Source organism: Nelusetta ayraudi, unplaced genomic scaffold, assembly GCF_046127955.1.
Source record: "Nelusetta ayraudi isolate G7.1 ecotype Tasmania unplaced genomic scaffold, CSIRO-AGI_Nayr_v1 ptg000021l, whole genome shotgun sequence".
Lineage (NCBI taxonomy): Eukaryota > Metazoa > Chordata > Actinopteri > Tetraodontiformes > Monacanthidae > Nelusetta > Nelusetta ayraudi.
The window spans coordinates 2,092,436-2,106,925 of record NW_027466071.1 but is presented as its reverse complement, the minus strand read 5'-3'; the positions used below and the strand labels follow the sequence as shown (position 1 = coordinate 2,106,925).

Here is a 14,490-nt window from a genome sequence, read left to right as displayed (position 1 = left end):
CGTCTCAGCATTGGAAACCTCCTCCACACAAAGACACGGCAACCCACTGATGGAGAGAAATCATGCACTCTTGCAGAAAGTTGAAATGGCTTCCCCACACGGTTTCCTTGTAGATAGGATCTATGTACAAAGGTAGACAAAGATCATACGTGAGATCAAAAGCAGGAAGATCAGTCAAGCACGGTACTCACTCACTGATTTTCACACCAGACTGTGGTCTCAGGTTTATGTTTTTTTTTTTCTAGCAACCTATTTTTGACGTCATAGCAGCAGTCGCAGTATAAAGTCGATTCTGTAAAGTCTCTCCTGAGAAGCAGTTTGACACTTGGCGAAGCTGAAGGAATACTCTTCACCGTCTTACCTGGCAACATCACACCTGCAAGGTAGAGAGATTGTTTACTTCAGTAGCACGACAACATAATGTACGCGTGTATGTGAACGAATCAATGAATTAACTTATTCTATAATTTATTATTATTTGGTTGTATTTTGCTAATGTCTAATGCCTTCTGAACCTTATGGTCCTTGTAAAAAATGCAAAAAATTGAATTGCTTTCAAATGATTTTGACTGATTTAAAGGGTAAAATTTGCTTCATACAAAAATACGGTTGAATTGCAGAGTCAAACTGCCAGTCCTGTCTGGTAAAAAATGAAAATCAAATTTTCAAAAAAAAACAGAACACGTGAAGATGCGAACAGATAACAATGATTGGTTCCTCATTACTGTGACCTGCTTTGGGCTTGTGGGAAGTGAAAGTGTTGAAAGAAGAGATTTTAATATAAAGTTTTTGAAGAAGTATACAAGAAATACATAAAATATCAAAATAAGCACTGCCTGAAGAAGGCAGTGAAAAGGTTGGGCAAAGTAGTTGGGTTGTTTTCGTGCGGCTTTGTGCCGACCTGGTTACATGTTAATTGGCTTTCTACCAGTGATTCTTTGTTTTATTTTTTTCGATGCTCGCTGATAAAGATCTTCTTGTATTCAAAGATCAGATAAGACACTGACAAACACCTCAAGTGAAGTCGTACAGAGCGCTAACAAGAAGAGAAATGGGGTCAGCACAATTACAGGCTCAGCTAAAAAACAAGAGAAAAAAAAGGAGTGTATATCCTGTAAACCAGCAAAAGCGCCACCATGAATGTTACAGTGCAAAGTAAATGTAACACTAGAAATTATATTAGATATCATTTACTAACAATAAGTATGTTACATGTTTGATCTTTCTAATCTTTGCTCCAAGAAACAGAGGAGGAACGCTGAGAAAATCTGTAACATACCTTTCGATAATAAATCAACTTAATATTACACATTAATGACGCTTTTAAGTTCAGATCATATCATATTGTGAAAATATTGTTACTCTAATAAAAGTTATTTTGTTAAAGAATGAATAAATGTCAATTAGTGACGTTCACTGATAAATAAAAGTAAAAATGTATTTTATTTTTTACATACATAAAGATTTTTTCATAGAGATGAAATGCATTCATTTATGTTTTCATTTTCTTTAAGATTCTCTTGCTAAAACTTTAGAAGTGAAAATGTGAACATATTTGTACTTTGTGTTTTATAAGATTCCAATCCGTTCATCCATCCATCCATTTTCTATATAAAATAAAAAGATTACCTAATATATCTAATGTGTCCTGAAAACATTTCAAAATGACAATATGTACGGGCAAAACAGGTAATATTGAAGTACTTTTCGTTCTGGTAATTTTGAACTTTAAGTCTAGAAAGGACTTGCTCAATTTTTCTACCTGCTGAAAGGTCAATTGCTTCCCCTGCACTCAACAAACTGAACATTAGTCCCTTGTGAATGAATACTCAACTGAAAGGATAAAAACAAAAATGTGGTCATGGCATAATCTAAAAAAATAAAACGGTCTCTGCTCCTCCAGATGGGAACCACGGAGCCGTTGAATACATCTTACTACGACTACAGCCCTGAATATGACTCACAGTACGACGTCCCCTGCAACCTTGACGAGACGCCGGCGGTGCTCCTCGCCCAGACCTACTTGTTCTCCTTCATCTGCGCCTGCGGCCTGCTCGGCAACACCCTGGTCATCGTCACCTACATGTTCTACAAGAAAACCAAGACCATGACCGACATCTACCTCGTCAACGTGGTGGTGGCCGACCTGCTCTTCATCGTCGCCCTGCCCTTCATCGCCTACAATGAGCGGCGCGACTGGCCGATGGGCGTCGCCGCCTGCAAGGGCCTGAGCGCCGCCTACAGCGTCAACCTCTACAGCTGCATGCTGCTGCTGGCGTGCATCAGCTGCGACCGCTACGCGGCCATCGTCCGAGCGCGCCGCTACTTTGGCGCTGAGCCCGCGCGCATGCTGAAGTGCGGCCGCCTGGTCTGCACCGCCGTGTGGGTGGCGGCGGCCGCCCTGAGCCTGCCCACGCTGGTCTACACTGACCTGGTCCAGGAGGAAGACCAGAACACAAGGGAAGGGGAGGCGTGGGAGACGGCTGTCGTCACCTGTCAGCTGTTCTTCCAACAGGACGACACGGCCAAGCTGATGAAGATCCTGGTTCCCAGCCTGCAGATCACCTTCGGCTTCCTGCTGCCCCTGCTGGTCATGACCGGCTGCTACTGCAGCGTGGTGTGCGCCCTGCTGCGGGCGCAGAGCAGCCGCAGGCACAAGGCCATCCGGGTGGTGCTGGCCGTGGTGGCCGTGTTCGTCCTCTGCCACCTGCCCTACAACGTGGCGCTGATGCACCACACGCTGTCGCTCTTCCAGCAGAGGGGCTGCGAGGCGGAGCGGGCCAAGCTGCGAGCCCTGGCCGTGTCCAGGAGCGTGGCGTACCTCCACTGCTGCCTCAACCCCGTCCTCTACGCCTTCGTCGGGGTCAACTTCAGGGGCCACTTCCGTCAGATCGTGGTGGACCTCGGCTCCGTCAGCAAAAAGTACATCTGCAGTTGCCGCCCGTCGCGCCAGCCGTCTGACCCTTACGCTCAGCCGCGCATGTCGTCTGATGGAGTCGTCACCACCACTGTGCCATCTTTCAGCGCGTGAGCCGGAGGAGGTGCAGCAGCTATTGCAACGTCAGTGACCCAGCAGGCCTTATTTCTTTCAAAGTGTTAATACGTCTGGAGGTAAAAGCTACTGAGTAAAGATGTTGAGTATCAGTAATGTGCAAAAATACAGCAAAATAATGCGATAGATCGAATACGCTGCCATGCGGAACGCCTCCTACACAATGCAAACTAGCTGGGTATTTCCATGTGTTTGAATGAAGAACAGGTGAAGTCAAACTAACCAGAGACAAGGCTGTCCTCTCCTGAGGTCGGAAAATCAACCTTGTTCATAAATTCTGTTTCCCAAAAGATTCTGTGTTGCTCCAAAGTTCATATTTTGTATTTAAACCTTTTCATTTACAGGTTGATCAAACTCACTGGTTGAAATAAACAAACTAGCTGTTGTAAATAGTTTGTGTCGCATCAAAACAAAACAAATGGAGAAGTTACCCCGGTGCTTTTAGCCTGTATATAAACTCTTCTGACTCAGGTTATTCACAAGGTGTTTTTGGCATCACAATTTACATAAGCGTGTATTTTCTTTTTTTGTTGTTCTGTTTTATGCCATGACACCAACCCTTTGTCACTGACATTGCTGTGTTATGCTACATGTGTTCAAAAATGCCTGTCTCTCGTTTGCATCTCCTTACTGTAATTTTTCTCACGTACATGTGTATTTGTTGCTGTAAAAAAAAAAATGCCTTTTAAGATTGTGAATGTGAGGAAAAATAAATTTGAATTTCTAACAATTTCATAATTTTTCACCAAATGTCTTATATCCTTTTATTCATTTATTTATATTATAATTTTTTTTTCTTACCAATGTTGTTACCTTAGTAGCACTCTCTCGTCCACAGCGTGTACTGCAGCCCTTGACTGCTCCTGCCCGTCCACTAGATGTCTGCATAACGCTGTGTTCGGGTGTATGCTTTTGCACGTGAACCTGGGTGGATCCTGGATCGTTCCGATTTTCCCCCAGTGAAACACTTCAGTCTGTACATTACTGCTACTACTACTGCTAACCACTCTTGTTGGTCTCCACAAAGACGCAAGTGGATCGGAAATTTGTCTTCTTCTACGTTTCATCATCACAGAGCTTCCTTCCTATGTTTTGCACGTCGAGTCTGAGAATCAGGCTCCTTGCAGGTCTCGCGTTGAACTGAATACACAAACAAACTCCTGAAAAACTACGCAAAACTAGATTAAATATCGCAGGAGCTGAACCAAATCTGGCAAAGAAATAAAAATATATAGAGTCACATATATATATATATATGTATATATATATATATATATATATATATATATATATATATATATATATATATATATATATATATATAAATATAAAAAGACAACAACAGCACACCTTTACTGTTTTCCATCTATTTACGTAATAAAGAACAGTACAGTAACACTGGAGTTTTAACTGCTCTTAAAGTCAAATATAAGATTCCAATGTATTTTTTTTTTTTAACAGTCAGGCCTTAACTCCACTGTGGTCCCTGCACCACTGAAGCTAATATGACACCTGCAACATTATCATGACAGAAGTGCAGCATGGAACAGCGAGAAGCGATTTAGTTCCTTCAGACATGGGACAAGCAAAGGTTACGGCCTGTGGTAACTCCAGTGTCAGTTTAAGGAGGTGAAAGAGCCGTTCATCGCGGCCATTTATCCCATTATTTTTTATTTATCCCAGCCATGGCATCAGGTGATATATGACAATGTCTACAGTGGAATGGCACCTTGTAAAAGGGCCCTTTTGCCGGGATGATTTAGAGACCACTTAGCCTGAGGCTCATTCCAGTCACCCTCCCTCACTTCCACTGTACGGACATGCGAGAACAAGGCAGCACTATTTGTGGCGCCGTGGGGACGTACAGTGAACCCTCCACCAAGATGCATTTAGTACCATCATGTTTCCATAATGAATCCACACAACTGCCATTAAAAATCATCCTGTGCACTACTGTCATGACCTGGTTTGCAGAAGTAAGACAATGAATGCTAAACAAAAATAACTTCACACAGAATTTCTGTATGGTTTATATTTTTATGGGTAACTTTATCCAATGAACCTCTTTCCCTCTGCAATCTGTATCATCGACATGTTCCCAAATTGCTGCAAAACTGCAGCAAGGGGACAATGGTGGGAGAGTTCTTGCACGCAACAGCTTGGAATGCATCACAACAACTCAAACGCATGTTGGACCCAATCCAACAGAAAATAAATACATAGAAAATAAATAAAAAAAAACAGTGAGTAGAATTTAGTTTAGTTAGAATTTCCTTTTAGTGGGAATTTCCTCTTTACTCCAACAGGAAGAACTGGTGCACACTGGAATTACAAAGACAACCGAGGAAAAGTCCAGGATGGCAACAAGTGAAAAGCGACACTTTCTTTTCTATTGCGTCAGTGTTAAGACTCAAAGCTTCACGGGCGATTTCACTTAGAACGCACTGCTCCTGCTCAGGCCTTTTGCAGGCTTTACTGTGGATACTACGATCCATCGGCCCAAGTACATGTCGGATAAAGTAATGCATATCTAATATCACAAGTGTGTTTAAAGAGACTGGGGAACATTTTTGGGTTCTTCCAGGCCCCTTAAAAATCCTTAAGCATGTCTATTGACAGACAGAAGAATTCCCATCAACCTCCAAGTTTATAGGAGTCAACCTTTCCTTTCCAAATGTCATCCATGGGCTCTTTACCAGATACATATTTGAAGAAAATCCAGCGGATTTGTGATAAATTCCCTTTTGGCATGTCAGGTTACATCATCTTCAAAAAAAAAAAAAAAAAAAATGTTTGTGCATCGGACCGCCTTGAGTTTCTTTAAGCCTAAAACCAACACTTTGTGTCAGCTGTATTGTTCAGTACTTTGAGAGAGGCTCTGATTTCCAGGGAAGTAACAAGGTATCGATACTTTGTTACTTTTTTTTTTTTCAGGTAAAGGCCTTGAGTATTTCTTTTTTACTTTTACTCCTTACACTTGTACACAAATATCTGTACTTTCTCGTCCTCACATTGGAGAAACACACTAGTTCAAAGTGACCTGTCGTTGGAGCGATTTGAACTCTGCTGCTGTGTAGTTGAACATAAAAGTGGATCGTATTTTAGAGGGAGATTATTGTAGAGTAGCTCAGCTTTGGGGTCACTCTGGGCAGTTCAGTCCATATGATTCTGTCACAAAGGTTTGTCTATTTGCAAAATTATCAACAAATGTAATGTTCCATTAGTGACAAAAAATAATATATAAATACTTTTACTTTTTACTTAAGTACATTTCAGAACCTGTACTTTCTTACTTAAGGCCGCCAAGACCATTCCTTTCAAAGCACTACTTTTACTTTTGGTGAAGGACTTAAATCAGTACTTAACCTTTTGACCAGAGTTTTCATACTTTTACTCAAATACAGAATATAATCATTTCAGAAGAACTGCATCTTTTTTCTAGGTCACTTTGGCACAGCGGAGGGTTGTGGTTGTCCGTGCACGTGAACGTGCGCTGCCTGGCTGCGTCAGGTGGGCTCTCCCATTAGCTGGCTCCCGGCAGGTGGAGGGGAGCGCTGATTAGGGGTCCTTGCTGCGAGGGGAGATTATCACGCTGGGTCAGACCGCACCCCCGCCGGGGTCCACTGAGGAATGCAGGGCGAGCGAGCGTAAGTCACGCACTGAGTCATCCCATCTGCCAGTCGCTCGCTCGTCTGCCAGCGCTCAGCCGCCCCTCACATGAGACCGCCTTGGCCCACCACCACGGGCAATTACTTTATTTCTGGGAGGTGGGTGGGAATCTGCATGCGCTTACAGAGTCTCACACAGCCACGCAGACTGACGACAGCGGAGATAAACGAGCTTGTCTTATCTGCTGACCGTTTTTGTCTGCGTTTCAGCAAAAAAAAAAAAAAAAAGAGTACCGCTCTGTTTCGGCAATTACGTTTAACAGACCTGGGAAAGGAGGTTTGGTATTTTCATGGAGGGGGATGCGGGGGAGGCAGGGGCGGTGGGAGACGCTCTCTCTGTCTCCAGGAGGATAGGGGTCAAATGTAGCACTCTCTCTGGCGAGTGGAGTCGAGGCCGTAAATCAAATTAGAGCAGGCGAAACGTTGGGAGCAACAATAGCGGAGGACGACTTCAGGGACTGAGGGGGGGGAAAAGCACGATGCAGGTGTCAACTCTACCAGACTGATGCACACCAGCACACACACACACACACACACACACACGCACACACACACACGCACACCATTGCAATGCAGTGTAACACTTGCAATGACTAACATGGAAGTAAAAGCAGATGTGCATCTAATTGGTATTGTGCAGCGTGGGGGACGACTGGGATGAACCGTTGCAAGATGCTTTTCTCGTCAGGAACGTCGGGATCAAGAGGCCACATACAACCTTCATCAGCTCGGCCCAACTCGTCTCGGTTCCTCTGTCACTAGTTGCGTTTACAGTACAGTTTTTTTGCAAAATAAAGCGATATTTCTAAAATTTCAACAACAAAGATTTGCAGGTGTTTCCATTGGATGGCGTGAAACACATTTGTTGGAGGATGGAGGTACAAAACGTGCGTTTTGTAGAAGCTGTTTCAGTTGTCACTACTGCTGTTGTTGCTTATATGTATATATATATATATATACATACATATGTGTGTGTGTATGTATATAATGTGTGTGTATATATATATATATATATATATATATATATATATGTATTTCTGAAAAACAACCTCATGAGAGCATCAAAACCGTTCAGCCATCTTTGAGAGGTTTTTCAACGTTTAGGCTTTTCCATTACCAGTTTTTTATTGCGATATTTAGGTTTTGCGCAATTCTAGTTGTCATGGAAACGCAGCTTGGGTTATCAGTTACATTAGTTATGGGAAAAGGTGCAAGTTGCTACGTTTAAAAGCGCCAAACATTTCGAAAAAAAACAAAACCACCTCTTGCTTTTATTTTGACTTCCATTCCATCCCCTGAGAGAACTGTCTAGCACTTCAGCAAGTCAGTGGTCATTAGCTAGCTCGTTAATTTCCACTGTAAACTGCGATGCAGTGTAGCCTGACAGGCCAGATGGAGCTTTTCCCAAATCTGCTGGACTTATTCCTCGTGTCACAGAGTCCACAGAAAAATGTCAGGAAGGGGAAACCGTTTCAAGAAAAACTTGAAAAGCCATTTAACAAACCTGTCTGTCACATTCAAAGCGGATAGATGAGATTTTTATTTATTTAAATTTTTTTTTACATTTATTTTATTTTCTTTTTTCTGCTTCTTGAGCACGGTGCAGCTTCAGTTCAAGGCCCACTGAACATGGAAAGCACCTAACCGGCACTCTGTGTGCAATGATGGTGAGGTTTAATTAAACGTTTGCCAAAATCAGTTGGCAGTCAGGCAAAACATCTTTTCCAGACAGAAAAGCCTCCAGTGCTGATCCTCCCATTTTCACAAGAACAGCCACTATTGTAGCAGCAGCTTCCTTTTAACAAACTATGGAGAGAAAGAAATAGCCCCACTACCACTAACTCAGCTGGTGCTTCTCCTCAACCACCCCAGTGTAGTAACCACTGACCAACAAGTGAGGACAGAATGGGACCGGTCATTGTTTTGCGGACAATGTAACATTTTTTCTTCCTGAAGTCTGATTGGCTGTTTCTGTTGCTTTCTTTGTTCGCTTGGTTTTAATAGTGCGCCATTGACTTTGCAAAAGTTGCTTCCTGGGTTCCTAATAGCTTCCACACAACGAACAGGAAGTTGACTTGCTATCCAATACGAAGACCAGCTGAAAATGCTTTTGACTGGAAGCTGGCAAGACGGCTGTGCAAGATTTTACAGGTGAAATTTGAGCAATTCAGCAGCAGATTCGATGATAGTTAGGCATTGATTAGCAGATGAATCCATCGTTTCAGGGGTCACTAAAATACAAAAGTATAAACGACAGCCTTTCTCGTCAGAAACAACACAATTAAACTGACCCACATAAAATCCTTCAACAATAAAAAAGAAAGTAGTGGAAAACTCAGAGAGGCCAACAGAGACGGCATCACTCTTCCAGGAAAGACAGACGAACAGACAAGCAAAAGACCAGTAAAATTACAGTATGGACAGGCAGAGAGGCAAATTACGAATAGATTGCAAACATGTGTTGTACCCGAGAGGCTGCAAAGCAACACAAGGGCAAAACACAAGAATGTTACACCATTCACATAGGTAAGGGGGAAACAATAATTGAGGGGATAGACAAAAACCAACACAAAGAGAGACGTGGAAAAAGAAACAGAGAGGAGAGGAAAGGCCAAAAGACAAAGACGCCGACTGAAAAACATCTGGAATAAGGCACTGACAGTCAGGGGAGCGAGAGAAGTCCCACGACAGTCGAGGTTTAGCACAAAGAGGCTTGACTCAGAAGAGAGGACGAGGGAAAAGAACCATGAGAAAAACACACAGCTGCGATCGTATTCTAGAGGTGGGTAGGCACATAAGATTGTCTGGGACTGAGACCTACCACTCTGACAGGTAGCAGGAAGGTTTTAGGTTTAATGACCTGAATGGAGTCGGCCTGAGATCAACAGGGGCTCCACTCCATCGGCAGGGAGCTTGATAAGGAAAGACCCGGCTGCCAGCGGACTTGTTTTACCTCCACAGATGGATGGGAGCCAGAAACGCAGAGAGGAAAGAGCGCTGAGTGGCATATGGTGTTCTAGCATGACCACACAGCTTTTACTGCTTTACTGAGTCAGAGGGAGAAAAGGTGGTTGACGTGACGGTACACTGGAGCGCCGCTATAAAAGATAAAATGAAAAAGGCTGATATTACTCCATCTCACTGGATAATCAAATACTGAAAATGCTGTTGTTTTTATTTTTAGGTGGCATTTACCAAGCTGCTGCCACTGATTTAAAATTGTATGATGAGTTCATTGAAGAGGTGATCTCCGCTGTTGCAGTGATAAAAAAGTTGGAACATTTAGCCAAAGGTGCCCAAAAGTCCTTCTTGTTAGTGAAAAGAATTAGATTGTACTTTTTTTTAAAAACTATTATAACAAGCTTTGGTTGCATTTGGTTCAGATTTTGCAAAAGCAATTCAATTGATAATTTAGTGAAAGAATTGAGTGTAAGAAATTCCACTAGTTGTTGCTTGGATAAAAAGTTGGACATGGATTTCCATGGTTCAGAAGCAAATTGACACTAAGGTATTTGAACACGCTCATCAAATTTACTCATTCAAACATTCTTTATAATGCAAGTGCAAAAAGCAGGTGGAACGTATGGATAATCCAAAAAATTAGATTATATTAAAAGTGGGGCATCTCAATGCACACAGTGCACTCGCTGCACTTTGCTTTTTCCAGGTAAGATATAATTGTTGGGGTTTCCAGAGAAACTACTTCTCGTGCAGCACAGACAGTCGTCACCCCACCATGTTTTACTTACAGTAACTGCATGTGCAAACAGCTGCACAATCAACTCAGTTGGCTTTGTGCACCAGTGCCAGAAAACACTAGCAGGAAGCCGTCTCATGACATCTCCTACCAACTGGGAGTGACTCGGCATTGCTGCAGTCCTTGGGATCCCGCCATGCAAAAGCCATTCTGCCCCGGCGGGGCGCCACTTCTCTCCCTTTCATCTGCCTCGCTCTGGAAATGGGAATGACATTCCATTAAAGAGGGGAAAGAATTCTCCACCTTGGCGAGCGAGAGGTGCAACATGGAGAGCCAGTTGCCGAAATGAAATTCCAGTACGTGATGAGTGGGCAGTGAGAGGCATGCTGGGTAAAAAAAAAAAAAAAAAAAAAGTATAAAAAAAAAATAAAGGTTTGTGCAGCTGCAGGCTTGCGTCTCGGCCAATCCCAGAAACCCGCAATTCTCGTTTTGTTGTCAAACTTTGATGAGTGTTGGACGGCACTGCGCATGATGGATTCGGACAAACGCTACATTCGGATACTTGATAGGCACTTGTGTATTATAGTGTCTACCTTCAGCAACCAACTTCAATAGACCAATTAAATTGTCCATCGCTCAAAAGTCAACATTAAGTATCGTCCCAGAATTTGGGGTGGCAAAAGTGTTCACATTCTCTACTTAAGTAAAAGTATACATACTTGTGCAAAGAAAAAAAAAAAAAAAAAAAAAAAACTCTATGAACAAAACCTTTGTTAATAACTTTGCAGAATGGAGAAAACGTTGTGGTAGAATAATTTGTACTGAACTGACCAGAGATCTTGCTTGAGCATTTTGATCATTTTAATGGCTTTGCTATTCTCAAAACAATAGTTATTTTTTCAACTGCAGCATAATTATAATATATAATTTTAAAACACAAAGGCATATTTATTTTCCCAGTGTAAGAAGCAGAAAAGTACAAAATGTAGAAAGTAAAAGTAAAGTCCTCAGAAAAATATACCTGATACCTGTCACAAAGTATTTCTACTTGGTTCCCACCTCTGCCAAGAATGGACCCGTTCCTCCAAGAGAGGCAGCAGCGTCTTTTCCGGTCTGGCTGGAGGATGAAGGTGCCTCTATCAGTGCAGCCACTGGAAAGCTCATTTCCTGTTGCAGTTTTCTTTCCAGATCCGCCATCCCCTACACTTGGCCCTGCCATCAGTACCGAGTAACGAGGGACAAGTGTGGAGGAGCGTTGGTGGGATGAAGACGAAGGGAAGAGCAAGAGGCGGTAACAGACTGGTTCAAGAGCGGTCAGACATGGACATGTATGCATTGGTTTCTCTCTCAAAGAATACCTACATGCTTGGTCACACTTGAGACTGCTGAATTCAAACAATGCGTTATAACATTGTTGTTACATTGTTATGAGAATACATATTTGTTTTTTTCAACTCAACTGACTGATCCAGTCCCATCAGAGCACAGGCGACTAGGACGTCTTTACCCAAACACTTCACAGCTGCTTCCTGTTTGGATTCGCTGTAGATAGCGTGGTCTCTGTGGGGAAACTAGCAGCAGAACAGCAGGACCCAGACACATAAGCAGCGGATCACAATCTGCCTGCTGCCTGCGCTCGCTCTTGTTTGCTCTTAAAATGTCAATGAATTGCTCAATCAACTAATTTGCAATCAGATTGGATAATCAGTTGCACATTCCTGATGCTTCTGTTCTTTTGTGGCCTACAGAGTGAGCTAATGTTAGCGCACCACGTGTTGGGTCAAATAGTGCACTTGTACTTGTGTTTTCTTGTTCATCTATTGTTTTTTTATTTACCGTCACAGCAACAGTGACGGTAAATATCACAATTTGTCACACACACACACACACACACACACACACACACACACACACACACACACACACACACACACACACACACACACACACACACACACAGTGTTAACAGTAAACTGCAGTTTCAGTTACCACTCACAAGAGTGAGCCCTTTGCACCCTCAAATATCAATAAATACAGTAAGTAAATATTACGTTTTTGTAGAATCTAAATGGAGAATTGGAATTCTGAAAATGTGAAAACAATTACCAGCATAGTTTTCCACTGAATGGCGACCTCATCAATCAAACATTCTCTTCTCTGGAAGGCTCTATTTATACCCATGTTTTCAGTGGACTACTCGGGCCTTGTTTGACTTGTGTTTTTTGTTTCTACCGTTTCTTGAAACCCGTGGCTTACAGGCAAATCATTATTATTTCACTTTCCGCATATGTCCAAACAGATGGTTAAAAGGATAACTCTTTAAAATTTTCCGTCGTGACTAAAGAGGATCTTCCATCAAACACTTTGGTCAAAACAACAACACCACCAATGAATCCATGGATAAATGAACAGACAGTGCAAGCAGAAATTAAACACATCTCGCTTGTCCTGACAAGAACATTGCACAAGTAGACAACGAAGAAAATAATAATTATAGTTTACTATAAACATTACAAAAGACAAGTCCTATGTGTAGATTAGACAGATCTCGTTCTGTTGAGAAATCTCTAATTCCGAGGAACACAGGAGCTGAAAAACAGGCCCCAACATGCATGACTGTTTTATTTATTTATTATTATTGTCGTCGAGAGGCATACATTACAGTGCAAACCGTTCTTTGGCAAAAACGTACAATACAAATGTCATGATAGGCACTAGTATATCCACATTGACCGCTGCTGACGGAAGGGGGCGTGGCTGATGCAAGATGAGACTTGCAGAGAGAGCAGTGCGTTGACACTCAGGAGTTTGTCAGTTTAACAATTGGATAAGAACAGAGGAGGAACTGTGGTTTTTTTTTTTGTGTGTTTTTTTTTTTTAACCCTACGAAAAATAACGATACAACCGGTGTATATCAGTAACACAGACGTCGCACAAACACCTCATTTCGGCACAGTGCACATTTTAGAATCTAACGCAGGAAATTATGCGAGGGATGAAGCAGATGAGGAGGGCGAGAAGGAACAGGAAGCCACCGTAAAGACACAGTGCGACGTGGAAAAAAATAAAACAACAACACCATGATACGGTGCTTAATTGCTCTTGTCAGCCGCGTAACTCATTCCCAACCCCGACAGGGGGAAACTTCCAAGTGTTATCTGAGGCTTCGTGAAGAGAAGATGCCCCGAACCGGAAGTTGGCGGGCAACGGAGAACAATGGGAAGGAGCGCCACAGCTCCTTCACCGCGCTCAGGAGCAAAACAGGAAGAGGGCCGGCCGACGTGATTTGTTCGGCAACACAATGAAACCTCTTCAGGTTGGACGTGAGCGCGGCTTCACTTAAAAAAAAAAACAAAAACGAACAGATGGGTTTCGGGAAAATTGTTCACACGGGAAGTCGTCTCATCTGACCCGACAAATAACCGCGAAGGAGAAAAAAAAAAAAAATTAACCGTGGTGGAATTTATAACTAAAATAACAAATATGGCTTTTTAAAGGAACATTATCCAGACCAAAGTCAACGTCGCAGGCTCTACGCACGATTATTACCGGCATGAGAAACGTGCGTGGAGATTTATCAAACAAAGAGCCTTTTTTGAGAGGTTGCTGTGAGAAGCGGCGGAAGCTAATTGCAGCTGTTGGTCAACAGGAACTGACAAAATGAAAAAATATGTAGTTATTTTTTTTTTTTTCCCATAGAAGGTAGAGTAACAAATTAGGTCTAGGCAAACCTTTCTGTCTTTGTAGACTGCAAATAAAGAAAAGAGCAGCAAATCGAACCGTGCAGCTCTGTTAAAGTGCTTCTCAGATTAAACAGTAGCCCGGTTTTGCTTCTCGCCTGATAGCCTTCATCAGAATTACCCAATTTGAACGAAATACATGCAAACAAAACACTGTTTGTTGAATGTAATGTCAATATGATTTTATAATATTTATATAAAGGAGAGATGCACAACTTAAGACGAATGCAAAGCGTGTTGAAAATGTGACCGCGGCGGCGACACTGAAAAAAGACGGCAGTTTTGCTCCAGGCTGGTCGGATTTCTCCGAAAAGAAGTCGTTTCCCTGGTCGG

General features: G+C 42.4%; 1 protein-coding gene across 1 annotated transcript; it reads left to right on the top strand.

Annotated features, from left to right (window-relative positions):
• The first annotated feature begins 57 nt into the window (after window positions 1–57).
• ccr6b (chemokine (C-C motif) receptor 6b) lies at window positions 58–3,779 on the top strand. The gene is made up of 2 exons (XM_076027460.1): window positions 58–383; window positions 1,904–3,779. Exon 2 carries the CDS (start codon window positions 1,904–1,906, stop codon window positions 3,029–3,031), a length of 1,128 nt encoding a protein of 375 aa, XP_075883575.1. The 5' UTR covers window positions 58–383; the 3' UTR covers window positions 3,032–3,779.
• Window positions 3,780–14,490: the final 10,711 nt, after the last annotated feature.

Coding starts and splice junctions, on each gene's coding strand:
- ccr6b (XM_076027460.1), top strand. CDS start 1,904: ATGGGAACCACGGAGCCGTTGAATACATCTTACTACGACTACAGCCCT.